Source organism: Myripristis murdjan, chromosome 12 (assembly GCF_902150065.1).
Source record: "Myripristis murdjan chromosome 12, fMyrMur1.1, whole genome shotgun sequence".
Lineage (NCBI taxonomy): Eukaryota > Metazoa > Chordata > Actinopteri > Holocentriformes > Holocentridae > Myripristis > Myripristis murdjan.
This window is the reverse complement of record NC_043991.1, coordinates 16783186-16811176: the sequence shown is the minus strand read 5'-3', so window position 1 is coordinate 16811176 and position 27991 is coordinate 16783186. Positions and strand designations below refer to the sequence as shown.

At 42.6% G+C, this 27991-nt stretch overlaps 1 protein-coding gene across 2 annotated transcripts; it reads right to left on the bottom strand.

The window, feature by feature from the left end:
• On the bottom strand, positions 1–26842 carry LOC115368796 (metal transporter CNNM4). Of its 2 annotated transcripts, XM_030065139.1 has the most exons (8): positions 25342–26842; positions 19586–19729; positions 19253–19387; positions 17815–17984; positions 13726–13822; positions 7657–7746; positions 5335–5510; positions 1–4807 (listed from the first exon to the last, which is right to left on the bottom strand). In XM_030065139.1, the coding sequence occupies exons 1-8, from the start codon at positions 26840–26842 to the stop codon at positions 4250–4252; spliced, it is 2871 nt and encodes a 956-aa protein (XP_029920999.1). In that variant the 3' UTR covers positions 1–4249. The 2 variants fall into 2 exon arrangements, with proteins under 2 accessions (XP_029920999.1, XP_029921000.1); XM_030065140.1 differs by lacking the exon at positions 7657–7746 and having other exon boundaries at positions 25342–26803.
• Between the last annotated feature and the right edge of the window lie 1149 nt (positions 26843–27991).

Below are 27991 nucleotides of genomic sequence, written 5' to 3'. Positions count from 1 at the left end.
GTAGAGAAATATATCTCAGGTTTATTAACCTTATAGACTTCTTCAAAACGCCTAACGGTCATTATAAAACAGTATGTACACATTGCTTTAAGTTAAACAATCCGTGTTTGGAAATACTCCTCGATCGTTGGTCATCTACTCCAGTAAGAGAAGAAAGTAACAGTAAAGTCAAAACATGTTACAACAATTGCATCAAACCAGTAATTTGGAACAAACAATTGTAAAACTAAATAAATAAATAGGGGACATGAACTGACCAAATAAGAAAACAAAAAAAGTTCTCAAGTACCTTGGGTGTGTGAAGGCCAGATAACAGCACCTGTATTCATCAAAAGTGTAGAAGTTGGAATGCATGCTTGTTATTAGTTTTGCATTGCATTTGCATTCAGGTCTTCAATGAGAGGACCTAATCAATGAGCCTAAATCTGCGCTTCCAACTTTGAGAAATGTGTTTACTACAAGCTGGTGCCTAAGACACCATTTTCTGTGCAAAGTGATCACAGTCCAAATGAAACTGTAAAAGAAACGATAGATCCAACAATATGGGGGTCACTGTTCCTCCATCTCCCCTCTTTTTGCACTGCTCTCTGTTTCTCCACAACTCCACATACATGAAACCTAATTCAAACAATCCAGTTGTGAATTATACACAATGGAAAGCTCACTGGCCTGAGAAATCTTTAACCTTCCTCCAGGTCTAATCATCACACCGATGTAGAGGTAAAAACAACACTACAGGAGTTGCTGATAAGCCCTGCTCCACTGCTTGGATACCGTGATTAAAAAAAAGAAAAGAGTCTGAACAATAAAAACAGCTTAGCAGATTGGACAAGCAGTCAAAGCCAAGAGGAATTTCAATATTTTTGAGCGGCAGGAGAGGAGGGGAGATAAGGGCAGAGTGAAAAATGGGAGGGCAGGAAAGGAGTGAAAAGTGAAAAGGAAGTGTGGGAGTCTAGAGAGCAGGACAGAAGATAAGGAGGAGGAGTGTGAGACAGGAGGGGAGTGTACGGCAAGGAGGGAAGGATGGCCTGTGAAGGTCAGACATGCCAGGTAGGCAGACGGGGGCTGGGGCTGGGGGGTGAGGGGGCCAAGGGGGGGTTCACAGGACTTTGGCTGAAAAAGACGATGCTTTGGTTTTCATGTCTTATGACAAAATATAGTAGAAAGCTACAGAACAGTGGAGTAAATTATTGTTTGAGGTCAAGTCTGTGCAATGTTTATTGCTATGCAATGCCTTACTAGTAAAACAACAGAAACAAAACAAATGCAATAACATATCTCTCATAAATAGATGTGAGCTATTTTCAACATCTCTCACACCAATGCCCACCTCTTCAATGTACAGAATATTTACAATAATATAAGACAAATAACAATTAGGGAACCGAATGCAGTCTTTCTGCGGGCCAAAGTGACCCACTGAAATTTGTGCCTTAAGCTGGAAGCCCGTTTTCACAGAACTACACCTTCAGGTGTGAGCCTATAACAGAAACAACAATAAATAGAATGTTTACAATAAATACAACTTTACTAAACTGAACAATTGTTTTCACATTTCCTGGTACACAAACTGGCAGCCACGCAGCCAACCAGTGGCTTGATTGGAAACCAGCATTAAGACCAATTGCTACATGAGACCTATATGAACCAGCAGGCAGGTCTAAGAATTCTTCAAATAGATGGTAAGGCTATGTGGACTATAGACTTTTTGTCTTTAAAGAGCAGGGTATTCCCTTTCAGATCGGTGAAAAGTCCTGTCTGTCTAAAAAATCTAACTCTGGTCTTCGAAGAGTGCTGATCATCTCATTCAGGGTATAATCCTGTGGAGGAGAAATGCTTTGGACTCAAAATGTTAAATTCTTTTAATTTGCACTATGTAACTCACTAGTTTAAACTGTTCTCAAATCTGTGCAACTTATAATTTTTTTTTAAGTTGCAGCTGCTCTAAGTAAATAATCATTGTCACTATCAACAAAATAATTTGTCTTTACAGTCACTTAAATTACTTCAGTGTCACTGCATACATAGGAAAAATAGGTAGATTACATGCTAGCAGCTTTATTGTCTGGGTTTCCATTCATCCACAGGGAGCGAGGAGTGAGTACGTTAGCTACAGTCCTCCTCTCTCCAGTCTAATGGAACAGAACCCAGCCTATAGTTTCTTTAAATCGCCGACAGACACTCCTGTCTGCTCTAAACATGGGTTAACTAGGTACAGTATCATTTATACACACAATAAAATATATTTCACATTGTATCAAGTGCCGCGTATGTATTCATCCCTGGTTTGGAATGTCATCGGAACACACACAGTAGCTTAATTGTATGGAACGTTAACTGGTTACGACCACCAATATTCTTTTCCTTTGTGATGTCATAACCAATGATAACAACAAAAAAACGTAATAGGAATGACGTAAACACATAAAGAGTTTTTGAACTCCAGTGTGACATCTGAATTCCACTGTAACCACGGCACGCAACGCCATGGAAACAAGGAATTTAAACAGCACTGTGACACACGACCGAAGCAGCTCCGAGCCTGCAGCAGGACGAGGATGACCAGGTTTTATTAGTGGGCCAAAGCTGTTGCCCTGTTCTCTGTAACAAAGTATTCTTGCCACCTCATATGTGACAAAACTGCCTTAATATTTAGAAAATCAGATGGCTTAGAATGAAAACATTATCCACAGCACTGGACTGGAGTGCAAACGAGCTCTCCTCTGAAAAACGGCCAGTGCCCAAAGTCTGTCTGCGGCTCTGGAGCATTTTTTTTTTTTTTTTTTAAATTCATGTCATTACTATGCTTGTTTTGTGATGCAATAACAAAGGCAAAACTTCACCCAAAACTCTCTGGTTAGACATAAGTCATTGGAAATAAATAACAAAGTCGAGTGTGATATCGACCAAGGAAACCATGGAAACCAAGAGTTCTGAGCTCCGTTATGGAATCACTCTGTTAACAGTCCGTCAGTTCGTGTCGGTGAATCCACAGTGTCACAGCGACTCGAGATCAAGGCTAGTGTGTCATGTCTGGAAATAATGAAGCAAGGAAAAGAGCAGGTGACGTACCGTGCTCTGTTCACAGTGAGGGTGTATTTGTGGAGGAGGTGTAAGGGGGAGTTGGTCACAATAAACAGTCTCTGTGCATTTAGTGTCATCTGAAGTATGCAGCCTATCCTTGAACTTCTACTTCAGTGTTCTCAAGAACCAAAGAAAGCAAAAAAAAAAAAATAACATTGTGAGAATACAAATGAATATTACTTTAAATAAATATATTACTCTTTAAAATAAGCAATTAATAACATATTGCTGTGGTCAAGAGGTAGGCCAGAGAGACACCCACCTTTCCTTCAATCTGAAAATCAACTTAACTTTCACTTTAGCTTCAGTAGTCAGCACAATTTGCTAATGCAGTTTTTTTTCTTCACACAGAACCTTTGACTCTCATTAATGCCCACAGAAACATAATTCCTGGTCGATAATCTGGTAGTTAACCTGATCGAAACGACTGCTTATTGAGAGTCTGGAAGCTAAATCACAGACAACTGCAAATGCAGGGCAATACACCGAGTTTCATTTGTTCAGCTCTGTCGAACTTGTGCCCTCATAAGTTTTACCAAAGTCACCAAAAAACATACTAAATAAAACACACACTCTACAGAGAGGCCTATCTAAAAGCAATCTCCTCATCATAAATAAAACCTTGACCAGTAATTTGTTTGGAAACTTCAGTCTCTGGGCAAATAAAAAGGAAATTCAGAGATAAAAATGAAGTTATGGAACAGACACCTTTAAACAGTAACTTGTTCAGGCAGCTTAAAGGATCCAGCGTCGATCACACTACACGGTTATCACAGAAACTGACATGCCAGGTGGGTATGGAAGTTTCTATTAGCGGCTTAGAAATTCATTAAGAGCAGCATAAAATGTACGACCCTGTCACTTTCCTCACTTACTGACACACGTCCCACCACATTCACATTTCCGGGCAGATTCAATAGTGTTCCCTGTGCCTCCCTTTTCTTTGCACTCGATGCTTTTTTCCTTTCAGGGCTGGAAGGGGACATGCAGGAGGGTACAAAGGAGGATCTGTTCCTAAAATACATATGATCCCTCATACATCTAGAGGTTGGGTAAGTTGTAGACAACAAGCAAATGACAACAAGGGGTAATGCAAGCGTCTATGTATGTATGTGAACAATGTGAGTGTTTGGGTAGTATTCTCAAAACCCCCCAGGGATTGCAGCTAGATGGTGCTTTCGGTGTGCGCGTGGCTGATTGTGTGCACATGCGAGTGAGGGTGAGGATGTGCGTGCGGGTAGCTTGGCCTGCGAGGGCCCATACAGTTCTGCTGCTCACTGAGCAATGTGGTGGTTTCTCCCGGCCCGTTCTCTGGGCCAGCGCAGGACGGAGACAGCTGCGACTTGGACGGGAGCGAGGAGCCGAAAGCTGGGTGCGGGTAGGGGGTGCAGGTAACCGAAGAGGATGGAGGGGTTTGAGACAGCGGGGCGTGGTTGCTCGGAGGGGGCGTTGGCTTGGGCAGGGATTGAGCTGGCCTAGGGCTGGAGGAGGAGGAGGCGGTTGGGGGTAAAGCGGAGCGGTTGGCGGGTGGTGTAGGTTGAGGGTGGGACGGGGGACGTTTTGTAGGCGGGGTGGCCAGGGGCAGTGGGGTGCGTGCCACTGGTGGCGTCACGGCGGGCATGGAGGCACATGTGTCCAGGCGAGAGCGACTGCCCTCTGGAGACTGGGGGTTGCTGTCCAGCCTGGAAGCCAGGAGACCGTTCTGGTACTGGGAACGAGTGATCTGAGGAGCACAAAGACAGCCGATATAATGATAAGACACAGCGTGATAGTAATCAAATATGTCTTCCATCACCATCATAAAGTCACCCCCACTGGTTTTCCTAAAAGCAGCAGCACTGTTGACATTGGGCAGAGTGAAACGGTCGCTCCGCCAGGGAAAATAGTTTCTGGGGAAATGTTTGCTTTACACAGCCAATTATGAGTTCTGTGGTTTATGAATGGTGGAAATTTTGTTGGCCAAAGAAGCAGAACATTATAAGGTGAGTGTTTCAACCAAAAATTTGAATTTGAAAATAGAAGGATTTTGATTATATGTTGTGAAATCGTTAGTATGTCCACATGATGTGCAAAATGTTATGTTACAATGTAAAATGTGGGGAAATTGTAATAAAGGGCCAAAAATTCAAAATCACTGGTATGATTCTTTAATATATTACAGGCTAACAGTAGTACACAGCGTTGAAATGATACAGAGTTGACTTGCTGATGCTTACTGAAACTGTATGAGCATGGTTAAAAGAGTGTTACCTTGACAAACTGGATGTCTGTGAGCGCACGTACGCAGAAGTCTGGTGTGTACTGGAACGGCGTGCCTGGGATCTGAGTGTTGCTACTACACACAGAGCCGCTGTCTGGGGCGCGCTCAGTGCAGCTCAGAGACGCAGAGCGGTTCAGACCGCCCCCATGAGACGGAGAACGAAACTCTGGGATTGGACAGAGAAACATAGTGAGCAAAAGGGTGAAGGAAAAAGGCAAGGGCAAGTTTACAGACACACACACACATACAAACACACAGACTTGCATGCATACATACTCAGTTTTAACAAAAGCAGAAATCAGACAAAGGAGTACAAGAAAAAATACATGAAAATGTGAGGAAAGTGAATGCATCGGCAATGATGGACAAAAAAATGTTAACAGTGACTGCGGATGATGAAGGCAGTCAGCAGATGCTGACCCTGTGGACAGCGGTGATGACAGTAACGGAGATCAATAGCAATGAATACACTGCAAAACACTGCACACAAACACAGGTGCACTAACAGGTTAACATACAGATACATTTAGCATGACTGACAGTTACAATATGACAAAGCTTTTCACGAGTCTGTCAGGCATGGGACAAACATGCAATGCAATGAGGCTTAGTGCTTTGTTTGAGTGTTGAATGGTTAAATCAAGACCCGGTGAGCCCAGAGGACGAACCTCTAATTGGCTGAGTTTAGCAGTGTAATGGAGGGTGGTGTAGGAGCAGGAAGTCACTTTTGCTGAGTGTTCGGTTTGAAGGAGATAAAGGAGAGTGACGGGAGTGATGATCATAGAACTTGAGTTCAATGTCACAGAAAAAAAAAAAAAATCAAGTGGGGAAATACAAGATAACATTTATGCTTAACCGAAGGTCTATGGTCAGACTAGCCTACCCTTGTGATAATCTGACCATGGATCAGTGGTTAAAAGGAAGGAAGATAGTGTCAGGATCAGAGATTAGAGGGCGCAATGAGAGGTGGCGGCACTAAGTTACAACACTCCACCTAGAGCCCCATCCAGCAAGTTTTCCCACCTCTCGCCGCACTGTAATGTCTGAGCCTTGATGCTTGCTGACTGAGGACTGCCCTCTGATCTGCTGTGACACATGGACCATCTGTCAGCAGCATCAGCAGCATCCTCAGCGGTGAGAGCCCGGCTCGGCTCTGCTGATAGGCTGCTCCAGCCGCTGCCTTCAGGCCGTGTCCTTGAACCTGACACTCCCTCTATCATCAGCCATTCAGGGCGGCACAGGAAACTCAAAGGACTGTAGCTCAAAGAGCTCACGCAGCACCCAGTTACACTCAGCTGAGTCGGTGCAAGGACTTATCTGTCACAGGAAACCAAACCCCTTAATTTTTTTATTTTTTTTTTTAACCTAAAAAATCCATTAATTTTCCCATTAGTAATGATGTAATTAACATATTGTTTCATGTGTTTTTTAGGGCACAATTAATGGATTAATTCATATTTTAAGATTTTTCTTTTTCCATGGTTTATAGGTTTGTTTGTTTTTTGTTTGTTTGTTCATTCAAAGTCCCCAGATATCATCACCCCATGATACTGTATGTACAATAAAAGGACCTGCATTTTTTCAATTAAGGGAAGTCAAACATCATATTTGGATCTTAAAAATCCATTAATTTCCCCATTGATAAGGAGGTAATTAAGGTTTTTGAGGGCACAATTAATGGATTAATTGATGGGTATTCATATTTTAATTTATATTATTATACTATTTAGATTAAAGGGTTTGGTATGTTTTCAGGGGTAGATTAAGGTGCAATGCATGCTGTGTTAAGCGATTCTGGTTTCATAGTGATTTGACATATTAAACCGTGGATTTCCATCAGGATGGCAAATTAAGTCTTTGGTCCAAATGCTTTTATTTTGGTTAATTTCAATGAACAATAATTTGAACTGCCCCTTATCTGAGACATAAATTTGGCAAAGCAAACAGTATCATGTTACATTTTGTTCTTTTGCCCGGCTCATTTGCCACCCTGATTTCCACTGAAGCAGGCCCCTGTTGTCAGTCTGATTATGCTCTAAGCTGGCTCAAACTGGCATAAAATAGTTTTCATTCTTTTGCTCCGATACTAAACAAAACAAAACAGCAAAGCTAAGAGGCAAATTAAATTTTAAAAATGCATGAGTTTTATTCCCTCTAATGCTCGGCAGCTGACAGGTGTTCAGTATTTACTCTAGCCTTGCACTTGCTGGAGCAGGGCTCTTAAAATGATGAAAGAGGAAATGGTGAGATCGTCTTAAAAAAAAAAAAAGGAACCCCCCTCCCTCCCTCCTTGGGCCCATGCGAGTTTTTACCTGGGAAACGAGAGAACAGAGAAAACCTCTTAAGAGAGAGGCGTCTTGGAGGGGGGGATGCCACTGAAGGGGAGAGAGGGGGGGTGACGGCTGAGAGAGGCAGGGAGGGGGGCAGAGAGAGAGAGATCATCTTGTTTATTTGTTTTCTCAAGGAGGGGCAGCAGACCGTCAAGTATAGCCCACGTTGGAGTTCCTCGGCATCCCTGTGCCTTTATTCTCCTAAGGTGTCGCGTCGCTGCATCGGTGGCTCTCTACAGTGTGCCATCGTGACCCAAGACTCTGCAAATTTTCATTTCAAGCAAACACAACGGCTGTCGTGCTACACCTGCAGGCCCCTGGGATCGGCGGCATGTGGCTGAGATCTACTGCGCTACATCATGGACAGCAACGCACACTGAAATTTTCATTGATTACATAATGGCTTGAATGGTAAATGCAGTCCTGAAACATAATGAAATCCACTTAATAAATGTTCCAAATCAGTGAAGATGTGATAGAAGGAGATGAGCCCATGTTGTCCTTGGAATTATGTAATGGATGATACCTGACAATGTGTATGTTTACCACTTTATTTGGATGATACAGGAGCCATGAGCCACCTGACATGAACTAGAACCGCCCACATATACAGTACAGCCCCAGCTCCAGCGGCCAAAGATTAAAAATTCAGAGTGTTCATTAACATTTCTGGATGCTTGTCATTAAATATTAAACTCTCTGCTACCAATATCTCTGGTTAACTCTTTTTCCCTTGTAACCTCTGTGGATCAGACTATATTACCTGAAACGACAATCATCCTGGACAACAACTACATGGGGTTCTTATGCAAACTGAATGTCAGTAAACAGGACAAGCCTCATTGTATCATAGCCTGGGTGAATGTTTGATTCTGCATTTCTGCAGGAGTGCCATGTTCAGACAGGTGCACGTGCAGCGTTGTTCTAAATAAATAAGATCAGATATTATGCTCTCAGAGCTGTGACTAAAGTTAGGAATGCAAGAATGTTTTTGGAGCATTAAGTCTGCAAAACGCTTGCTTTATATGCAACACAAAGATCTACACACAGTTTGCACAAAAAATGTTCTCAACTGCATGGTGAAATGTAACATCTTTTATAGCGAATCTCATTGCTTGGTTTATGTTGTATTATGCATGATGCATTTTGTGCAAAAAAAAAAAGCTTGTTTTACTCAAACCAGCTCATCACCCTCATATTGTAGAAGATTAAGGAATTCTGTTTATAGTGTATACAGATTGTGTACCTCAGCTAAATCTGATCCAAGCTGACCTAATTTTCCAGAAGAACCTAAACAGAGCCAGCGCCATCTTTGCAAACTCCAGCAGCTGCAGCCTTGGCCAATAACATAATTCATGTTCTCTTTGCTAGGCAACAAACCAGCAGCACAGGTTTTATTACCAGCAACGCTCCTGAGCATGAGCTGCAGTCTTCTGTATGAGGAAATTCTTAGACCCCAAAGTTTATAGCAACAATGGCAGGTAGAAGGTGCATTTGCACAGTATAGTACACCAGCTGTGCACTGGGCAGAATAAGGAGAGCAAATGGAACGATGCAAATGAATGGTTAGATTTTCTCCTGCTAAAAACCTTGGTTATCCTATCAGAACAAAGACATGTCTCTATAGCGTGGGCTTAGCTGTACGCTGCTGCCCTCAGTTTAGAATAAAGACTTTTAAGGTAGCAGACATACTCCCATCAGTGGGCACCGGTCAAGCATTGGTCACTGTCATGAAAAGTAAAGGAGGACCACCGTGCTGACATGCAGTCAAATGTTTCACTATTAAAAACCTTTGGCAATCCTTATATATTATCTTGCTTATGCCTATGGCCTGGATGAATACTCTGATACTCTGATTGGCCGGAGACAGGTGTCAAGTCAGTTTGTTAAGTTCATTTTGCATTTAATGGACCTTTTTGACATGAAACAGGGGGTAAATACATGTGTTACTAATGACTTTAATCAAGGTTCTGTTGCATTTGAGTCTATAACAGAGCCAGAGTCCTGCTGTTGTTCATGCCGGCTCACTGGAAACACTCTGCTACTCTTAAACCAAACAGTTGGTTTTGTGCTTTTATGAACAACGATATTCAGCCCATATTATGTAGAGAGGAGGACTGAAGGAGGAAGGAGGTGCATGACACAATGTCAAGTAAAATTTGAAAAAATGGACTTCCTTAAAGCTGTCTATGTGTACAGCCAAAATAATCCACTGTTATCTTTGAATTAAAGGGAAATAGCCACAATATGACGGGGTGTTTAAGCACTGGGATCAGATTATTGTCCAGATTATTTCCCAAGATGGAAAAGGCCTTAAATAAACTTCAGTTTGGTAGAGGTGTAATTTCACCACTGGTCAACTGATACACTTGCAATAGTTTCTGTCTACATAAAATTATGTCCTTCTGCTGTTAATATATTTATATTGAACTGAATAAGAATCATACTTATATGTTTTTGATACCCAGAGAAAGCAGCTTGAGAGCATAGGTCATCACTAAATCCATCAATTTATTTTATTTAAATTATTATGGTTGTCCTGATGGAAAAAATGCAACAAATCTCATCATCCTATATCTTAGGTGATGTGTCTTTTTTATTGGGATTTGTTTTATTTTACGAGGTAACTTGCAACCTTGGATGCGTCTCCTAATGCATACAATAGCATGGATTGAAGATTATCTGTGCTGTAATATTGATGGATTGTATAACAGTTTGGATTAAACAGACAAAATATTTTCATCCTGATTTCATTTGGGTATGTACAACACCAGTCTGTGTGTAGGACTTCCCCAAACACAGTGTGGGCAGGAGGAATAAAATTAGAGGAGATAAATAGCACATACAAAACAGCACCGTCCAAGACCGCAGTGTGTGCTCTGGATTAATCTGGTCGCGGGATTCATCTTTAAATTAACTTACTTTTATTTAGTTTTAATTATACTCACAACTGGTTAAACAACTGTACACAAAAAAGTGCAGCTGTAAACAAAAAGGTCTGGTTAGTCTATTTCAAATTACAAACAGCCAATAACCTGATATTGGATTAATTTGGATTAATTATTGTTTTAACATAAGGCTGTAACACAGAACTTGAAGGAAGCAGAATGGACATTCTTCTATTTACTGTGGCTACTTGGCTGGTACAAAATAAAATGGCGATTTTAGTTTTTTGTACAGTAACAAGTCAGTAGGGCTTCTCCTATTAGCTGATTCTACTCCATTCAAGTTCTATGGGCTATAAGTTGCCTTAGTGAACACACAAGGGACACCATCCAATCAGAACAAAGAGTTCCCCGAGGCCATGGCAGATTTTGTGACACATAAAGAGGAAGATCTAAATTTGAATGTCAATCTATAAAATTAATTAAGCGCTGATAAAGAGCCTGGGAGCTGAACTGTTTTACTATTTTTTTTTTAAATGACAATATAGCTGGTGAGAGTTATGATTTAATTATCCCCCATCACCTCACATTTGTACTTTCAGGTTGCTATTTTTTTTAATGTCACCTGTGTCATTTAAATCATTTTTTCACATTGGGTATTGGCGTGAGAAACAGTGTTTGACTAACTGTTTGACACATGACTGCACATGATATTGCACATGCATACATATACACAGAGCTGCATAATGTGCACACAAACCACATAAAGCAGTTTACCCATGGCAGTGAGATTAGACAGACAGATAAAAACGCCGACAGAGACACTGGTGAGAAAAGGAAGAAAACGGGGAAGGAGAGAGAGGAAGTGCTTGGAGCAGACCTCACCTGCACTAACTTCCCTCTTGGCTTCCCTCTCAGTATCTACAAAACTTCATCAACAGTTATGATGCCAAACCACTAGGAGTCACCAGTGTCTTTCCACTTGTGCTGTTTGTTAGTGTGAGACCGCCTGGAGTGTGCTGACCTCTCCTCTGACCGACCGACACTGAAAAAGTGATGTGTTTTTGATACCACCTGGGCACTGATACCTCCGAGGTGTAATGGTGGCCTTCTCAGGTAGGCTTGCATCATGCACGCGCACACACACACACACACACACACGTGCAAGGACGGGTGTATGTGCAGAGGGTGTATTGTGCCGCTGAAAAAACAGCTGCACGCATGTGTGATTCTTGACTAAAACTCGTTGTCGTCAGTTATTACTGTTGGTCATTTAAGCGGTTTTTATTTTTAATTAACGTTATTATAGTAATTGCATTTTTAAGTAAAGTTTTTTTCCTGCTATGTTATACCAAGGCACAGTGGCACAGTTTAAGCCCAGTTTTTGGTTTTTGCATAATTGTCAGATATGAAGAGCATTTTTCACAATGCTATGTGTTGTGAATATATTGACAGTAAGTGTTGATGCCTCCCACACAGGATTCATCATCATTTTCCAGATGTTTACTGTAGCAGACTGGCTTCTCCATTCAGCTGCAATTCAATTCAAATCTCTAAGTTCACAATGCCAAAGCATATACACTTTGCAACACAAATTAAAATTAAAAAGATGATGACAATACCAATAAAAGAGCAAAAAGAAAAGTAATTGGTAGATTCTATTTACCTTATATTCAAATCAAATTATTTTTCTGTTGACAAATGTTTTTAGATTGCCATTGCCTCCACACTTGAATTAGGACAAGTATCTAAGATGTATTTTGCAGTGATTGTGGCAAACTCATGTCTTTCTCCTAAATTTAGTTGGATTTTGTCATTGTGGGGACTATTTTTAAAGATGTGATGGGATTTAGGGAAGTAAGACTCCCTAATGTGTTGATATTCTGTGTGCAGTGAAACAGGAAACGCAGCCTCTCTCTATGTTTCTAAGTTCCTGTGTTCGTCCTCTGTTTTTCAAGCCAACTGTATTGCCTTCAAAGTAAGGACAGCAGGCTGTAATGGCTGTAATATTACACTGTATGAAAGATGTGTAAAGTCCCAGCGTGATAAAATGTGATGACTTATTTTCAGGCTACAGTTTGCCAGCCTCACTTTCACAGCTTGTGAACCTGTCTCGCCTCAGCTCTGAATCTCTTTCAAGTCATTCTATTAATATCCGGTATGAACCTGCTTTAGGCATCAACTTCAGTACATGATTCAAAATTATTCTAAAAATACGTTGTTTTTTTGTGCTTGTCGGCTATTAAGGTGAATTTGTGTCAAACCCACGAGCCCCATCTTAAAATCTCAGTTCACTTCCGTAACAGAAACTTCAGCTGTTTCAGGTCAGTGTTACAGAGTCTAATCAGGTGGCCAGGTAGCTTTTCAGTATCCATTACCATACAACCTCATGTCAACAGTGAGCCTCTGATCTGGGTTAAAACAGAGAAACGTGAATGGTCATTAGAGAGCCTTTTGCTGACCTAAGACTCCACTGCTGAAAGGTCTTTGTGAAGCGGTTTAATATTACTTTATTCCCTTTACCTGAGCCGCCAGACTTTAGAAGCAACTGTGGTCATTTCATTAAAAAAAATAAATAAATAAAAGCAAATCATGTTAAGAAATATTATAATAGGCTGTATTATAATAAATATATGAACCTCACTCAAAAAAAAACATAAGTAAACAAATACCTTTATGTTTTTTTCAAATACAAATGATTGACTGTGAATATAAGACAGCTCTGTAGTTGCTGTGAGGTTTGTTTTTTCACTTTGATGGAGCTAGGCTAATGACTCCCATAGACTTCAAGTCTTTATGCTAAGCTAACACAAAACCCTACCCATAGGAACCGAACCACTGGGCGTACAGAGGTGAAAATGGTATCAAACATCTCGTCTCAATCTCCGCAAGTTAGAAAAAGGGTATTTTGCCCAAAACATCGGAATATTCCTTTAAGACAAACCGCAGCTTCCCCACATCGCTGATCCTTTCAACATAACATTAGTAAAACTAAAAAAAAAAATTAAAAAAAAAGCAAATAATAAAACATATGTTTAAATTGATGTCAACTGAACAGGTAGAGAACAGACCAAAGTGTGAAAGTGCTGCCGTGTTTTAAGTGTGCATGTGTTTCCATGTGTATGTGTGTGTGTGTGTGTGTGTGTGTGTGTGTGTGCGCTCTCACCCAGTGGTGGCGAGCTCAGAGCCATTACTCCGTAGAAAGAGAATGGCCCAGTTTCAAACTTCATGTTTTCGTTCCCCGCTTCCACCTCCACTCGGCCCTGAGGAACAGAGGACGCGTTAACACAACGTATTGTTACCGCACAGTGAATCTGACTGAGTTACTCCACACGGGAGCGAGGTCATGACATGAGTCAAGATAACAGGATTTTAAAAGGCATTCTGGATATCAGAACATTCTTTATCTGGTTCTCAAGCAAAATTGAGCTTTGGCAGCATTGAGTCGACATGGTGGTGAAACATCCTCATTAGTTGGTCCGTGCTCCTCTGGCCTGCTAATCCTCTTTCTCTCAATTCACTTCCATAGAAAAACAACTCCCAAAATAACACTTTTAATGCATGAACCAATGCCAAGAAAGCAGATTATACCAATATAGAAAACACCTAGTTCCAGTACCATTTTGGAGGAAATTAAACAGCTCTTTTCTTGCTATTTTCCAATTTGAAGTGGAAAGTAGATACGGCATCTGCAGGCAACTTCTGCGTAGTATCCTTGTGCCAGGAAGAAACAAACTGATGCTTTCACAAACAATTACAATTACCCAAAACAAATGGGTACTATGACTTAAGGATGTCACGATACCATAATATTGATAGTCAATGCCAGTACCAGTAAATATCCACGATTGTCAATAACAGTTTCAATACCTTGGAGAAAATGATATCCCATATGCTTTAGTATAAAATTGTCTACTGTAACGGGTTAGAAACAATGAATGTGGTGGGATAGGTCGGATGTGTTTCCACCCTTCGTCTGGAAAATGCTCAAGCATCATTTGCTCGCTGATGTTGCCTTTTCCGTTTGCCTTGAGGGCAAAATACCTCCATATGTGGCTTTTATAATTTGCTCTTTCCAAAGGTTTATTGTTGGTTTGCAGGTCAGGAGGAGCGGGAAGAGTACCGCTCACCGAGTATCGATTCTTGTGACATCCCTACTACGACTAGTTGTTTGCAATATTGGTATAATCCCCTTTCCTGGCGTTGTTTTATGCACTAAAAGTGTTATTTTGGGAGCTGTTTTGCTATGGAAGTGAATGGAGAGATGGAAATACAGTGTTGTGGATTATCGTCATTATCAGGGGTGCATGGAGCAACTAATGTGGATATCTGACCACCATGTGCACTCATGTCATGCCCAAGTAGCTGTACAACCCAAACACTTCCAAAGTTCAGTTTTGCTTTATAGACTGCATTACTGCTGCATCTACCTGCTTGGACATCATATCCATATTACTAATGGCTGTTTATCAGAAATGTCTTGGGTGTGTTTATATTATGAAAGCACCAATAATCATTCTAATAACATCGTCATAACATTGATGACGAGGCAACAGGACAAAATGATCATAATATTTGATGTTGTCCATGTCGCCCGGCTGTACAATATCTATGGCTGGTCTCCTATGGAGGGTAACAGAAACACTTTGCAGTCTTATAAATATTACATCTGCTCCCAGGTGCACGAGCTGAGGTTACAGTGCCCTGCCTCTAAAACATTCACTGATCCAACACACACACACACACACACACACACACACACACACACACACACACACACACACACACACACACACACACACACACACACACCCAGCATCCAATATCACTGTGGCTCAGTCAGATCATCTCATCCACATGAACCCCAAGAGGTGTGTGAGACGGACACACACACACACACACACACACACACACACACACACCCTACAGAAACACACATTCCACCTTCTTTAAAAGGTGGAATAAGAGCAGATGTGCTCAAGTTGCACGCTGAGTGTCTGCAGTCACTTTATCCACACCTCAGGTGTCAACAGCAAAAAGCCTCGATATACAAACAAACACACACACACACACACACACACACACACACACACACACACACACACACACACACACACACACACACACTCAGTTCAACAGCCGCTGTGTGTGCGGGTTATTCAGCAAAGTGTAAAATAACAGATAGGAAACACTGAGCTGTTTAAGACATCACTGTGATCTCTGCCCCAGGGTGAGCTGGGTAATCCCGTCCCCAATCACAGAGTGGGGAGGGCACATGTGTCGTCCGTGTGTCTCCGTGTGTGTGAGTGTGTGTGTGTGACAGACTCAGGGAGGGGGAGGGGTAACCTTGGCCTGAACATCAGAGAGGGGGGCTGAAAGCTGAATGCAATTTAATTTCACACTGTGCACTCCTCAACATATGTTAGTGTCTTCATAAAAAGTGAATATTATATTTACATACTTGCACATATACATGCACACAGAAATACCTATATGTATATGTGTGTTTGGATGCTAGGTAAATATTTTCACATCTCCACAATATGGTAAAAAAAAAAAAAAAAAAAAAAACACTGCATTCATTTACACTGAAAAAGCCACTACAATAATGATGATTTTTGCTGAGGTCTGGTCCAAACACATGTTTTCTTACATCTGGAAAATATAATTAGTAGGCCAGGACATCTCTGTGGCACCATACGACTTTATTTACCGTGTTTTCTCACACATTTTACCTTCATTAACAAAATGGCAGATCCTGCGATTTGGATACCGCACTTGGCAATGTTGCTATTTTACCATTTTGATTATCTCTTCAGCCATAATTCATTCATTATTTTATTTTGCTTGTTTCTGTGCGTCATTCCAAATCAAAATTCCACACAGCAGATAATATATGATACCCTAACCTATTCATGCACCTTCCCTGACCGACCAGAGGCAGGAGGAAGAAGAAATCTTATAAACTGTGAGCGGACAGTGGGGAGTTTCGTTGGTTTGTTTCCATGTGTGAGAAAGAGGCTGCAGAGGAGAAGCGAGAGCATCACGCTGACTCCCTCTTGGCTTCAGAATAAACCCTCACATCCTCCCCGCTGCCTCTCTGCTGCGCCTCGCTCTATTCTCACATCTTGGTGCAGGGGAGGGATTTATTGGCAAGTTCACAGACAACAGGGAGCAGCGGGCATCCTCATCCCTTCTGCTTTTTTTTCCCTCCAGTTCGACCTCTATTTTTCAGCCTCCATGCTGTTTGTCTCTGCTGTGTTTTCTATCTGGTGTGCATCTATCTCCGTCGCCTCGGCGGTCCTTTTCAACCCCGCTCCCTGCCTGCTCGCATTAGTTTTGGTTCTCTCTTCTATCCTCCTTAACCCGTCTAACCCCTCTCTCCCTTTCCCTCCACTCTTTCTCACTCTCTTATGTAAGAGGATCTATAAGTGAAGGTCATGTTGGCTCTGGTGCCCCTCAGCCAGGCCCAGGCACATCAGCAACACAGAGAGAGAAAGAGGGAGCGAGGGAGAAAGCGAGAGAGGAGAGACGAGGTGAATAGTAATTATTCAAATAATGAGGATATTAATATTATAATGTATTCTGGCAAGTAACCAAAGCTGCACATTTAATGATCTGTCTAAACTTTCAAGGAGACTGTTTTTGGGACAGAAGCCTCGGAGCAACAGGATATTGCTCAGGTTCCTGTAGTGAGGAACAAGATGAGGAGCAGGAATTTTATCTGTTTACTTCCCCTGCATATATTTACTTTATCATATTTTATATTTCATTGTATTTATTTCTCCTATTTTATATTTTCCTCCATAGTGTGTTTATTAATCTGTATTTGGCTTCTACCTACCACACACTGTTATTATTATCATTATTATTATCAATAATTTTATTAAATATCGACACAACAGGTATTCCCCCTAAATGATCTTTCAAGGTAAAATAAAAGTTGAACGAATGACTGTCTGTGACAAGTATTTTCATTAACTATTAGTAATTATTTGACTGATTTTATTTATTATTAATTAGAGTAAAATAAAACATTAGCTGATTGACAGAAAATTAATCAATTATCATTTTTAGGATCAGTTAATTGTCATTGATCAAGTTAAAATCGTCATTTATGCAGTAAAAATACACATGAAAACAGTGGCAAAAAATAATTGTGATCAATATGACATGACATCTTGACCCACTTGCCAGAGGCACTGCGCCATGTTTTCTGGAGTTTAAAAAAAGTTTGAGTGAGTCAGTGGCGTACCTGCAGGATGAGGATGAAGTAGTCGACGGGTTTGCCCCGCTGGTAAATGAAGTGCTGCGGCGAGCGTTTGTCATTCTCGTTGAACTTGATTTCCTGGATGACATCCGGGTGTCGGAGGATCCTCAGCAGGACCTTCTCTGTGATCTGGAAAGGGCTGAACAGGCTCACCTCTGATGATGGTGTGTGTGTGTGTGTGTGTGTGTGTGTGGTGGCGGAGGGTGGGGGGCAAGAGGAAAAAGGCAGAGATAGGAGAGAAAGGTGTGAATATCTGAGGATGTCTACAGGTTTGAGACGTTATTTGAGACGTTTTAAGGATGTGATGTCACCCTAAAAATCAGCAGGGAAAAATAAAGAAAAATCTCTCATGCTACGATGTATTATTGACCTGTGACATTGATTTTGGTGACTTCCTATATTTCCCAGAATGCCTCCCAACAACTTCCAGAGAAAAGAAGTGAACTTGTTCCTTTCAACACACAACATCTCTTGTGGCTATACTGCATTATTGTTTATTTTCTATTGATTCACTCTGCTATCAGCAGAGAAATATGCATCACTGCCTCTTCCAAGATGGATTACTTAATTTTTTTTAATTTTTTTTTTAACATCAGTGCATTATCTCTGCGAATGTTTTATATAGATCCATTTTTTTCTTCTGATCAAAGTCTATTGCAGCTGCACTGGAAACATCCTGTTGTCCACATTTTGCCACTTATCCACAGGAAGAATGAAAATACACTTCTAAACAATGACGTAAATGCAAATTACAGTGCCGACGGCTGTTATTCCAACAGTGTCCCAGTGTTTTAAGATAATGCTGTGCTCAGATCAAAATGCGTCCTGGATCAAAACACCTGAAAGCTGTTGAGAGACTAGGCTGTTAGAATTTACACAGCCTACTGTAGGGCTGGGCAATATGGACAAAATCAAATGTCACAATTGACCGAATACCTCAATATTGATATTTTGATGGTACTGTAAAGGTGATAATTGGTGCTTTCATGAAATACTGATGCGACATTTTTGATAAACACTCATTAGTAATGTGGATTTGATGTCCAAGCAGGTAAAGGCAAATGATAAAACAGCTTGAACAGTCTAATAAGTTGAGAAAATTGCATCCCTTTACTGTGATGCAGTCTTTAAAACCAGGGAAAGACAACCCTTTTGACATATCATGATATTGCAATATTCAAAAGTCCCAGATGATATCTAGTCTTATGTCATTATATCGATATAATGTCCATATATTGCCCAACTCTACATCACAACAAGGTCAACGTGCAGAACAAGCAGAAGCTACATCATCCAGTCCCACGAATATCTGTGTTAAATAATCTACTGTAGGCCTGGACTGGGGAGGAGGTCTGCTCAACGACATTCAAACAAATCTCCTCTGGCGCGCTGGAAGATTAGCTGCCTCGCTCTCGCTGCTCACCTGTTGCCAGAAAGCGGTGAGCTGCCAGCATCAGCTGAGGAGAGATCTTCACCTTGCTGTCGCTCTCGTGCTTGAAGGCAGAGAAATCACGCTTGTTTTTGTTGGGGTCCACCTTTTTCCTGTTTCTGTTATCGGCTGGAGGGAGAAAACCAGCCGGCAGACAGAGAAGTGAGAGAAACAGAGCAGAAGAACATGTCATCAGTGACGCTCAGTTCTTCAAACACAAAACCTGGACGCATCAGTGTGTTTTCAATAGAGCGGCTGTGTATGTTTGCATGCGTGTCTGCGGAAGATTTTAAAATCTGTGATGGCAACTTCCAAGTGCTGACTCACTGTAAAGGTCAGATTCATCCAGGATCTCTGATTTGATGATTTCCTCAATGACGTCCTCCAGGGTGACCAATCCCAGCACCTCGTAGAAGGGGTCGCCCTCCCCCTCGTTGTTCACCTTCTGGACGATGGCCAGGTGGGATTTACCTGGTAAGGGGAAAAGCAACGCGGGGGTTACAACTAGAGACGGGACGCTACATTAAAATCCTTGAGATCAGTGGTTTTCTAACTGGGCTTCCAACCGGGTTCTGAGCAAAATGAGAAATGGTTCAATTTCACTGCAAATGTGAGCACAGATTCTCTTGATTTCTTTCAAGACCACGGGAAAAAGGGTAATTAGCAAATCAGCAAAAAATTACCAGAACATTAGTAAAAAAAGAAAAAAAAAGAAGAAAATACATTTTTAAAAAATCAACCCACGAAAATTAACAGAGAATTATCAAAAATTTCTAGAATAAAAAAAAAAAAAAAAAAAAAAAAAAAAAAAAATTTAAATTACAATAAAACTGTTAAAATGGTATATTTAAAAATCAGGTCAGTGATGTTGGATCACAGTCAGGCTTCTTTTGTCCAAACGCATTCAGACGCCTTTCATAAGCATTTCATACCTGACACAAACCAAAATAGGGTCCAAAAAGGGCAACATTACTTCAAATGGAGGTCTGTGTCAGCTTGGGGGTACAGAACATGAAAAAAAAAATTGAAATCCTCTGCAATTTATCACAATGCAAAAATGCGGCAATGTGGATTGTGGGGTGGAAATATCAGCTAGGTGTTATTCTGCTGTATCACAAATAAGATGCCTCCCCCATCAAAATATCACAAACTCTCCACTTGAAATTACATAACCTGTAACTTGTACTGACAACATTTGCAAATACTCCAGCGCCATTACTAGAAAGATTTGTGGCTCTGAAATAAAAAAAAAAAAAAAATGCTTTTGCAAAGTCATACTCATGATCATCACTTGTGTCGTGAGATGAGCTAAACAACATATTGAGCAGAACCGGCATGTCTTAAAACCCTGCTGGGTCTAATGACACCGCCTTGGCGCTTTGGTGATTCTGCAGCTCTGTATAGAAGCAGGCACTTAGCTGCACGCTGCATACATTACCAGCACAAAGCTATTAACAGATCAATCGGCAGAAAAGTGGGGCAGTATCAAACACAACTCATGAGTTCACAAAAGGCTGCGAGCATCAAGGGAGAAGAGGGAGCATGCAGGGTTAGACAGAGCCGCTGCAGCTGGTCATCAAAAGATTCGAGCCCTCCCCCAGATGAAACACTGCATTCTGTTTCTCTATACTGGAGCCGCCATAACTGCAGCCACACTGCTAGATCTGTCAGAGCTGTCAGTGGATTTAGCCTGGCTGCTGGGAGGACAGACTCAGTCTGATTCCTTAATATAGATCAGACTGGACTAAGAGCTTTGGAAAAAAGGCGTTGGAGGAACTGCCAAAATGAGATAAAGAGGAGAGAGCGAGGGAGAGGCGGTAGGAAGAAAAAAGCCGACAAGTAAGAGCGGTGTGGTAAAGAGAAAAAGGGGGAAAAAAACAAGAAAGAGTAATCCACTCCTGGCTTCCTTTTGCATAACTAAATTTCACTTCCTAATGCTTTGGTACTTGAAATGCATGTGTGCTTGCAGCTCTGTGTAGGCATGACAAACCTACTATGTTGACAGAAAGTAGTTCAGATGGCGCTGGCTGTGCCGATAAAACCAACAAGTCAATGACAGGTGCTCACACAAATCAGCGATCTCACATTTCGCAGAGGCTGATGACAGCTATAATGCAGGGACGCCATTAGCTCCATTAGGCACTGGCTGCCCACACTTGGCCTCGTCCTTAATGTTGGGACGTCTGCCTAATCGCGCATGCACGTGGATCCAACGTGTCAAAATTGAATCACTACTAGCTGGTAACAGTAACTATTCTCATAAAGTGCAAGCTACCAGGCTGCATCATCTGCAAACATGGAGAGTTTAGATCCCAGCGTGCCATTCTGATTCATACCAGATATGAGTAAAATGAATAAATATATGATATATGCTAACATATGAAAAATCAAATAAATCCTGAAAAATTTTGTTCCTCACTAGAAGTGGAAAAATAAATCGATAATGCAATATATCGCAATACACTTGTGCTAAGCATTGAACACTGAAAACATTGATTCCTGCGTATTGAAAATTATTTTTGTTTTTTCCAGGGTGTTTTTTTTCCTCTTCAGTTACAGATATCATAATGTATCTCGGCTGATTATCTTACAATATATTGCATATTGCAGAATCACCTGTATCGTGATACCATGGTTATCATGGGTAAAATACTGTGATAGCATTGTATTCTGAGCTACCCAATGATTCCCAGCACTATTCATCACACTGAAGTGCATGGTAATAATAATTTATGAGTATTATAGTATTTATGACTGATGATTTTATGATCATTTTTACCATGTGCCAACACACTGAACCACTCAATAAACTCAAAGCACTACAATCAATAGATAAAAGAATAGAAACTTTACAGAGGCGCAGTGCAAACATGGGCTCGCTCTTCTTGATTATGAAACGACTCGAGGGGAAACTGAGTTTTACAGAAGTCTACACAGAGAGGATTCTGACAATTCTGCTGATGGCTCCATTCACAGTCTGGTAACATGACCTGCAACCCTGGTTTACATTAGACTGGCGGTTTTCAAAGTGCGTTCCGGGGAACCCCAAGGGTCCTTGAGGGGCTTCCAGGGATCCTCAGCAAAATGGGGAAAAATTCAGTTTGACCACAATTAAATAATTTTTTCCTCATTTCAGGGTCCCTAGGACAAAACCACGTCAAGCATGGGTTCCCTGGCTTAATGAAAGTCAACTTGAATCTCGCGAACATGAAAAATTTGAACCCTCCTGTCTTAGAGCATTTATGTCTCTCACTAAAAAGCAGGGAGACCAGCGGTCACCAGAGCAGGGCTGCTTACTGACTGGTGCCCCAGGTGCTGTTTCATGAGTCATTTTCCATGCAAAAATCGGGCCACAGAAAGCAGCAATAACCTCACATAAATCTCAGCGGCTTGGTCTATGAGTTCACATTGCAATGACACAACACAGACCTCGGCCGTTGCCATGTATGTGCACAATCCCGGCTGACAACTCGGCTATGACTCATGTCTCAAGCAGCATCATTGGCCCGATGTCAGCACCCAACAGCGCTTATTTTTGGCATTTCAGTGATTTCAGTGATACTATCTTGACCCCTGTGGGAATGCTCTTTTTCTCCCTCTTTTTTTTCTCCTCCACGGAGAGGTCAGCGGTCAGGATCAGCTATAGAGCAGCAGCCCTGGAGGGATGGCAGGGACTCAGTGTCTTGCTCATGGACACTTCAGCAGTGTGAACACTGGCTGCCACAGGGGCTAGAAACTGGGTTTTCCAATTGAAGGGTGATTTTCTGTGGCCACGGCTCGTGCAACGTTCCCTCTCAGCCAGTGGCGTCCCTTGTCAGGCTGAGTACCGATGCCCGGCTCTTCTCTGGCACTGAACCGATCACATTGTTTTTTTTTATTAGTTATCAAAAGCAGCCTGTGCTGTACAAGAGACTTAATATCTGTCATGTCGATTAGTTAGAGATTTCTACTATTCTACTACTACCAGAGTCAGACAAGCTAATACACGCATTCGGAGTCTGCCTTTTTTTAATGAATTTTTTATGTATTTGCGTGCAGTTTAAAGTTATGTCGAACAGCAATTATCAGGTTGTTCCTGGATATTTAATTCCCCTGTGCCTATGGGATCATGTGGCTGTTATTTGCTCTCATAGACATTCAACACTTGTGATAAGCCAAGAGAGACAATGAGGTGACCGTGTGTGTGTGTGTGTGTGTGTGTGTGTGTGTGTGTGTGTGTGCGTGTGTGTGTGGATGGGTGGTGGGGGGTTGTTAAAACATTTGCCGCATAAAGTTTGATACTTAAATGGCAAATCTTGCAATATCTTTCATCCAATCACCATGCCTGTTGCTTTATTCAAGCGAGTGCTGATTGGCCGACTGCTGATCAGCCTATTAAATAACTACTTGTGATAAAAAATATATATATATATTCCAGGCATCACTACAGCTTCAGCTCTCATAAATGGTAAATGGACTACATTTAAAGGATGCCATGCCATAAGGTCCCGACCTGCTCATCAGTTCAGTGCCTTGCTCAGCGACACTTCGGCACTTCAACATCCTCTTTGGAGGAACAAGGAATCGAACCATGAGCCTTTTTGATCATCACACATTTAGACAAGTGCCTTACTTCCTACTCCACCCACACACGACCACAATGCTGCAGAAACAGACAGAAGGCTCAGTCAACACGCACTGCAGAACTTGTGATGTAAAAATATCTGCCGATTTCTGGCAAAACCCTTTATCCTGATGAAGCCCTGTACCGAGACAAGAGCGCCATGTGGTGTATGGAAATAAAGTCCTGCATATTTACAATTAAGCTATTACTTTTACTAAACGAGAATTATAAGGTCTTTAAAATTATCACTTTGATTAAACCAAAGAGTCATTTTGTTTTACACTGCAAAACTACTTATAGAACACATAGTTCCTTTATAAGATGACCTTGTCTTTTTTACATCATGAAATAGATAAATGCATTAAATAAACATATAAAACTTTCATATTTAAGAGTTCAAATGTAACTTTTTGTCTTCAAAAAAAAATAATAGGCTTTTACTTACCATAAGAAAAAAACATTTTTCTATTAGTACCGAAAATTTAAATAATTTGATGAAAAAGATAAATACATAAAACACATGGAAAAAATACATTGCACCTGCACATTTAGGAGTTCAAATGTTATTTCTGCAACTTGGGAAACCCAGCTGCACAATGATATCATGTATCATACCATATTATTTATTTATATGTTTTGCCCACCCAATGGCTTAAGGGAGCGCTGGTGTGAATAAACCAGTGAATAAACTGCAGGCCACAGGCTAAATGTTGAGTAATGATTATAATAAATACAGCGTTAGAGCACCCACTCTCACACGGTGCCTCTCCCTTGTCTGAATAGCTGGCTGCAGGATGGGTAACTATGGCATCAATTAGAAAAACGCTGTAAATACACATGAGCTCTGTTTCGACTTGACTGGCTATATGAAACGTCTAGCTCTGGTGCTGATGAGCCAAACATGAACTACATGTGGTCCGTGTCACATTTCCAGCACAGCAGGTATGATGCTGCACGGAGCTGAGCACAGACGACTGCATGGATGAATGAAACGTGTTTGTTACATGGAGCGTCACATCTGTGTTGCTGTTGGCTGCTGTGTGTGTGTGTGTGTGTGTGTGTGTGTGTGTGTAAATGTGGGCTTGGATGTTCCACTTGTCAATACACTGATCAATACAGAGCTTGCGGGGTGAGGGAAGGAGGGAGGGGTCTTTACTACAACAGACAAGTGCTTGCAAGACAATGCGTCTCTCACAAGTCTGCAGCTTTTAACTCCAACCAGTCAGCACAGCGGCTGATCCCACTGATTAGTTGGCTCTCTCTCTGATTGAAGGTGATGATCAGGGAAATCAGCTGCTGTAGTGATCGCTTGAAATTAAAACCTGCAGATTTTGGGCTCATGAGAGTCATGATGGCTTCTGACTGACAGCTACTGCCTTACAACTATCATTCAGTCACACACATGCAGCATGTGCTCACACACACGCACACACATAATCGGTCAGTCTACTGACAGATTTGTGCGTCAGCTGACACACACCTTTCTTGAACTCCTCCAGCATGGCATCCAGCTTTGTGTCGTGAAACACAAAGTGCACAGGATGGTTGTAGAACTTGGTGATGGTCTTCAGGGTGGTGCAGTCGTCCGGGTCCACGAACGCCAGGTCTTTCACATACAGGATGTCTACGATGTTGGACCTCTCGTCGTCGTACACAGGGATGCGAGTGTATCCGCTCTCCATGATCTCTGACATGGTGTTGAAATCCAGCACTGCGTCCGCCTGGATCATGAAGCAGTTTGGCAGGGGCGTCATGACATCCTCGACGGTTTTTGTCCGCAGCTCCAGGGCACCCTGGATCATGTTGAGCTCCTCTTTCACCAGGTCATTGTAAGGCTCGGTCACTTTGAGCATCTCCACAAGCTTCTCTCTGTTGTACACGGTGCCGATCTCCTGACCCAGCAGGACGTCCAGCAGCTTGCTCACGGGGAAGGACAGCGGGAAGGTCAGGAACATGAAGAACTTGGTCACAAGGATGGTGTTGGCCCCCACGGCCAGCCCGTGGCGGGAGCACAGCGCCTGGGGCACGATCTCACCGAAGATGACGATGCCAATGGTGGAGGCAACCACCGCACCCAAACCAGAGCCGATGAGGTCATCGAGCAGGATGGTGAGCGTGGTGTTCACCAAGACGTTGCCCAGGAGCAGGGAGCACAGCAGGTAGTTCCCCTTGCTGCGGATGGGCTCGATTTTCCGGGCGTATTTCTTCTCCTTGTCGGTGCCACAGCTCTGGACGATGCGGAGCTCCATGGGGTCCAGAGCCATCAGACCCAGGTTGAGCCCGCTGAACATACCAGAGAGCACCAGCAGGCAGGAGATGAGAATGACCTGCAGCCACATGGGCAGCAGGGACTTCTTCTCCTCCACCACCAGGATCTTGCCATCACTGTCTCCCACCAGCACCCACCTGTTCTCCTCTGCGCTCAGGGTGCACAGCGCATACGCCTTCTGCGGCTCGCTCTTGCGAAGCGGCTTAATGTTCACGGTAAGAAGCCCTGACGTCCCTCGATTGCTGACGTTCATGAAGGTCCCGACGCTGATGTCTTTAGTGAAATCAACGCAAGTCCTGTCCAGCGCGTCCATGCCGCTTCCCACCCTCGGCTCCCGCGCCTCATCTCCCCTCTCTCTTCCCGCTTCCTCCTCCTCCTCCTCCTCCGCGTCGCCGTCCGATAGGTCGGTGAAGCGGATCTGCGTCCAGGTACCCGAGTGGAGCTGCACCCCGTAAAACCGGAGCTGCACGGCGCTCTCCTCGGTTACCTGGATGACACCGTCGTCATTGGTGGCGGACGGCTTGTCGCTCCTCTCCAGCCGCATGCCGAGCACCTGGCTCCCGCTGCCGCTCACGCCGGGCGTCGCTGTGTCGGTGCGTCCGTCGACCACACTCCATAGAAATATGATTACAGTGAGAACATAGCCTTGCTGCCCGCTCCATTCTGTCGCCATGTTTGTTTCACTCTTCGGCGACCTGGGAGCTGACGTCATTTACGCATGTCCGAGCGGCCCCGCCCACCGCATCACCACCCCGCTAATAACACCGCCTACCGGACAGCGATAGGTAGGTAGGGGGGGCATGGACACACACACACACACACACACACACACACACACACACACACACACACACACACACACACACACACACACACACACACACACACACGCCACACCTCTCTCACTGTCTCACATCATCACCATCACACTGATTAATATGATTAGTGTAATCAGGTGTTCCCACTGGGACTCACAGCTGTGCGATATGTATAAGAAGCCATTCAAGTTCCCTAGAGTTGGCTACTGTTGTCCCTTAATGACTAGTTTGAACCACAATGGCCAAACTATCTGCTGCTGCAAAACTACATCAGCTGCAGCCAGGCTCCACTCAAGGTAAATGAACCAAATTTTGCATGACTCATGTGTCATCCCTCTGCTGTTGCTGTTGTTTTTTGTTTTGTTTTGTTTTTCACTCCCTGGCATGTCGCGGTGTCTCTCTGTCAGCCACCGAGTAATGCGGCAGAGAGGATGCTGTTGCGGCCAGCGGTTTTCCTATCCAGCTGTATCCAGACGCAGCTGTTATGTAAAGGCACATGGCATCTGGGTAACACACCCTCCCTCCCTGCTCTCTCTCTCTCTCTCTCTCTCTCTCTCTCTCTCTCTCTCTCTCTCTCTCTCTCTCTCTCTCACACACACACACACACACACACACCCTCCAGCAGCACCCTGCATCTCTCTGGCACGCTGCCCGCCCACATTCAGCTGCTGGATGCGGAGACAGGCAACCACTAGTCTGGTGATGCGTTTTAGTCGACTCAGCATTTCTCCTGCGATGATTTCCCTGGAAATGAAGATGGAGGCCCGTCTTTCAACCTGCGATCTGGGATACCCCGCTTGCCTCTCTATTTAGATGTGCATAATGTTTAATAATAGTGGACAATTACAGGAGGGAAGGCATTGACCCAAAACCAAATGCTAAATTGCAATTTTATTCGTCTTTACATTGCATTTGACAGCTTGGTCAGTCAATAAAACACATTTATCTAACAGTATTCACAGTGAACTGGTTTCAAATTTTATTAGCAAAATGTATTTCCTTGTAAACCACAATTTCCAGCGACAAACAATTATGTAACATGA

What these genes read in the sequence shown, in the direction of transcription:
- LOC115368796 (XM_030065139.1), bottom strand. Translation starts at nt 26,842, where the DNA reads ATGACGTCAGCTCCCAGGTCGCCGAAGAGTGAAACAAACATGGCGACA. An exon ending in GCTGGAGGAGTTCAAGAAAG is followed by an intron (nt 19,730 to 25,341) that starts GTGTGTGTCAGC and finishes TCCCCTTACCAG; the next exon opens with GTAAATCCCACCTGGCCATC. An exon ending in GGATGAATCTGACCTTTACA is followed by an intron (nt 19,388 to 19,585) that starts GTGAGTCAGCAC and finishes TTCTCCCTCCAG; the next exon opens with CCGATAACAGAAACAGGAAA.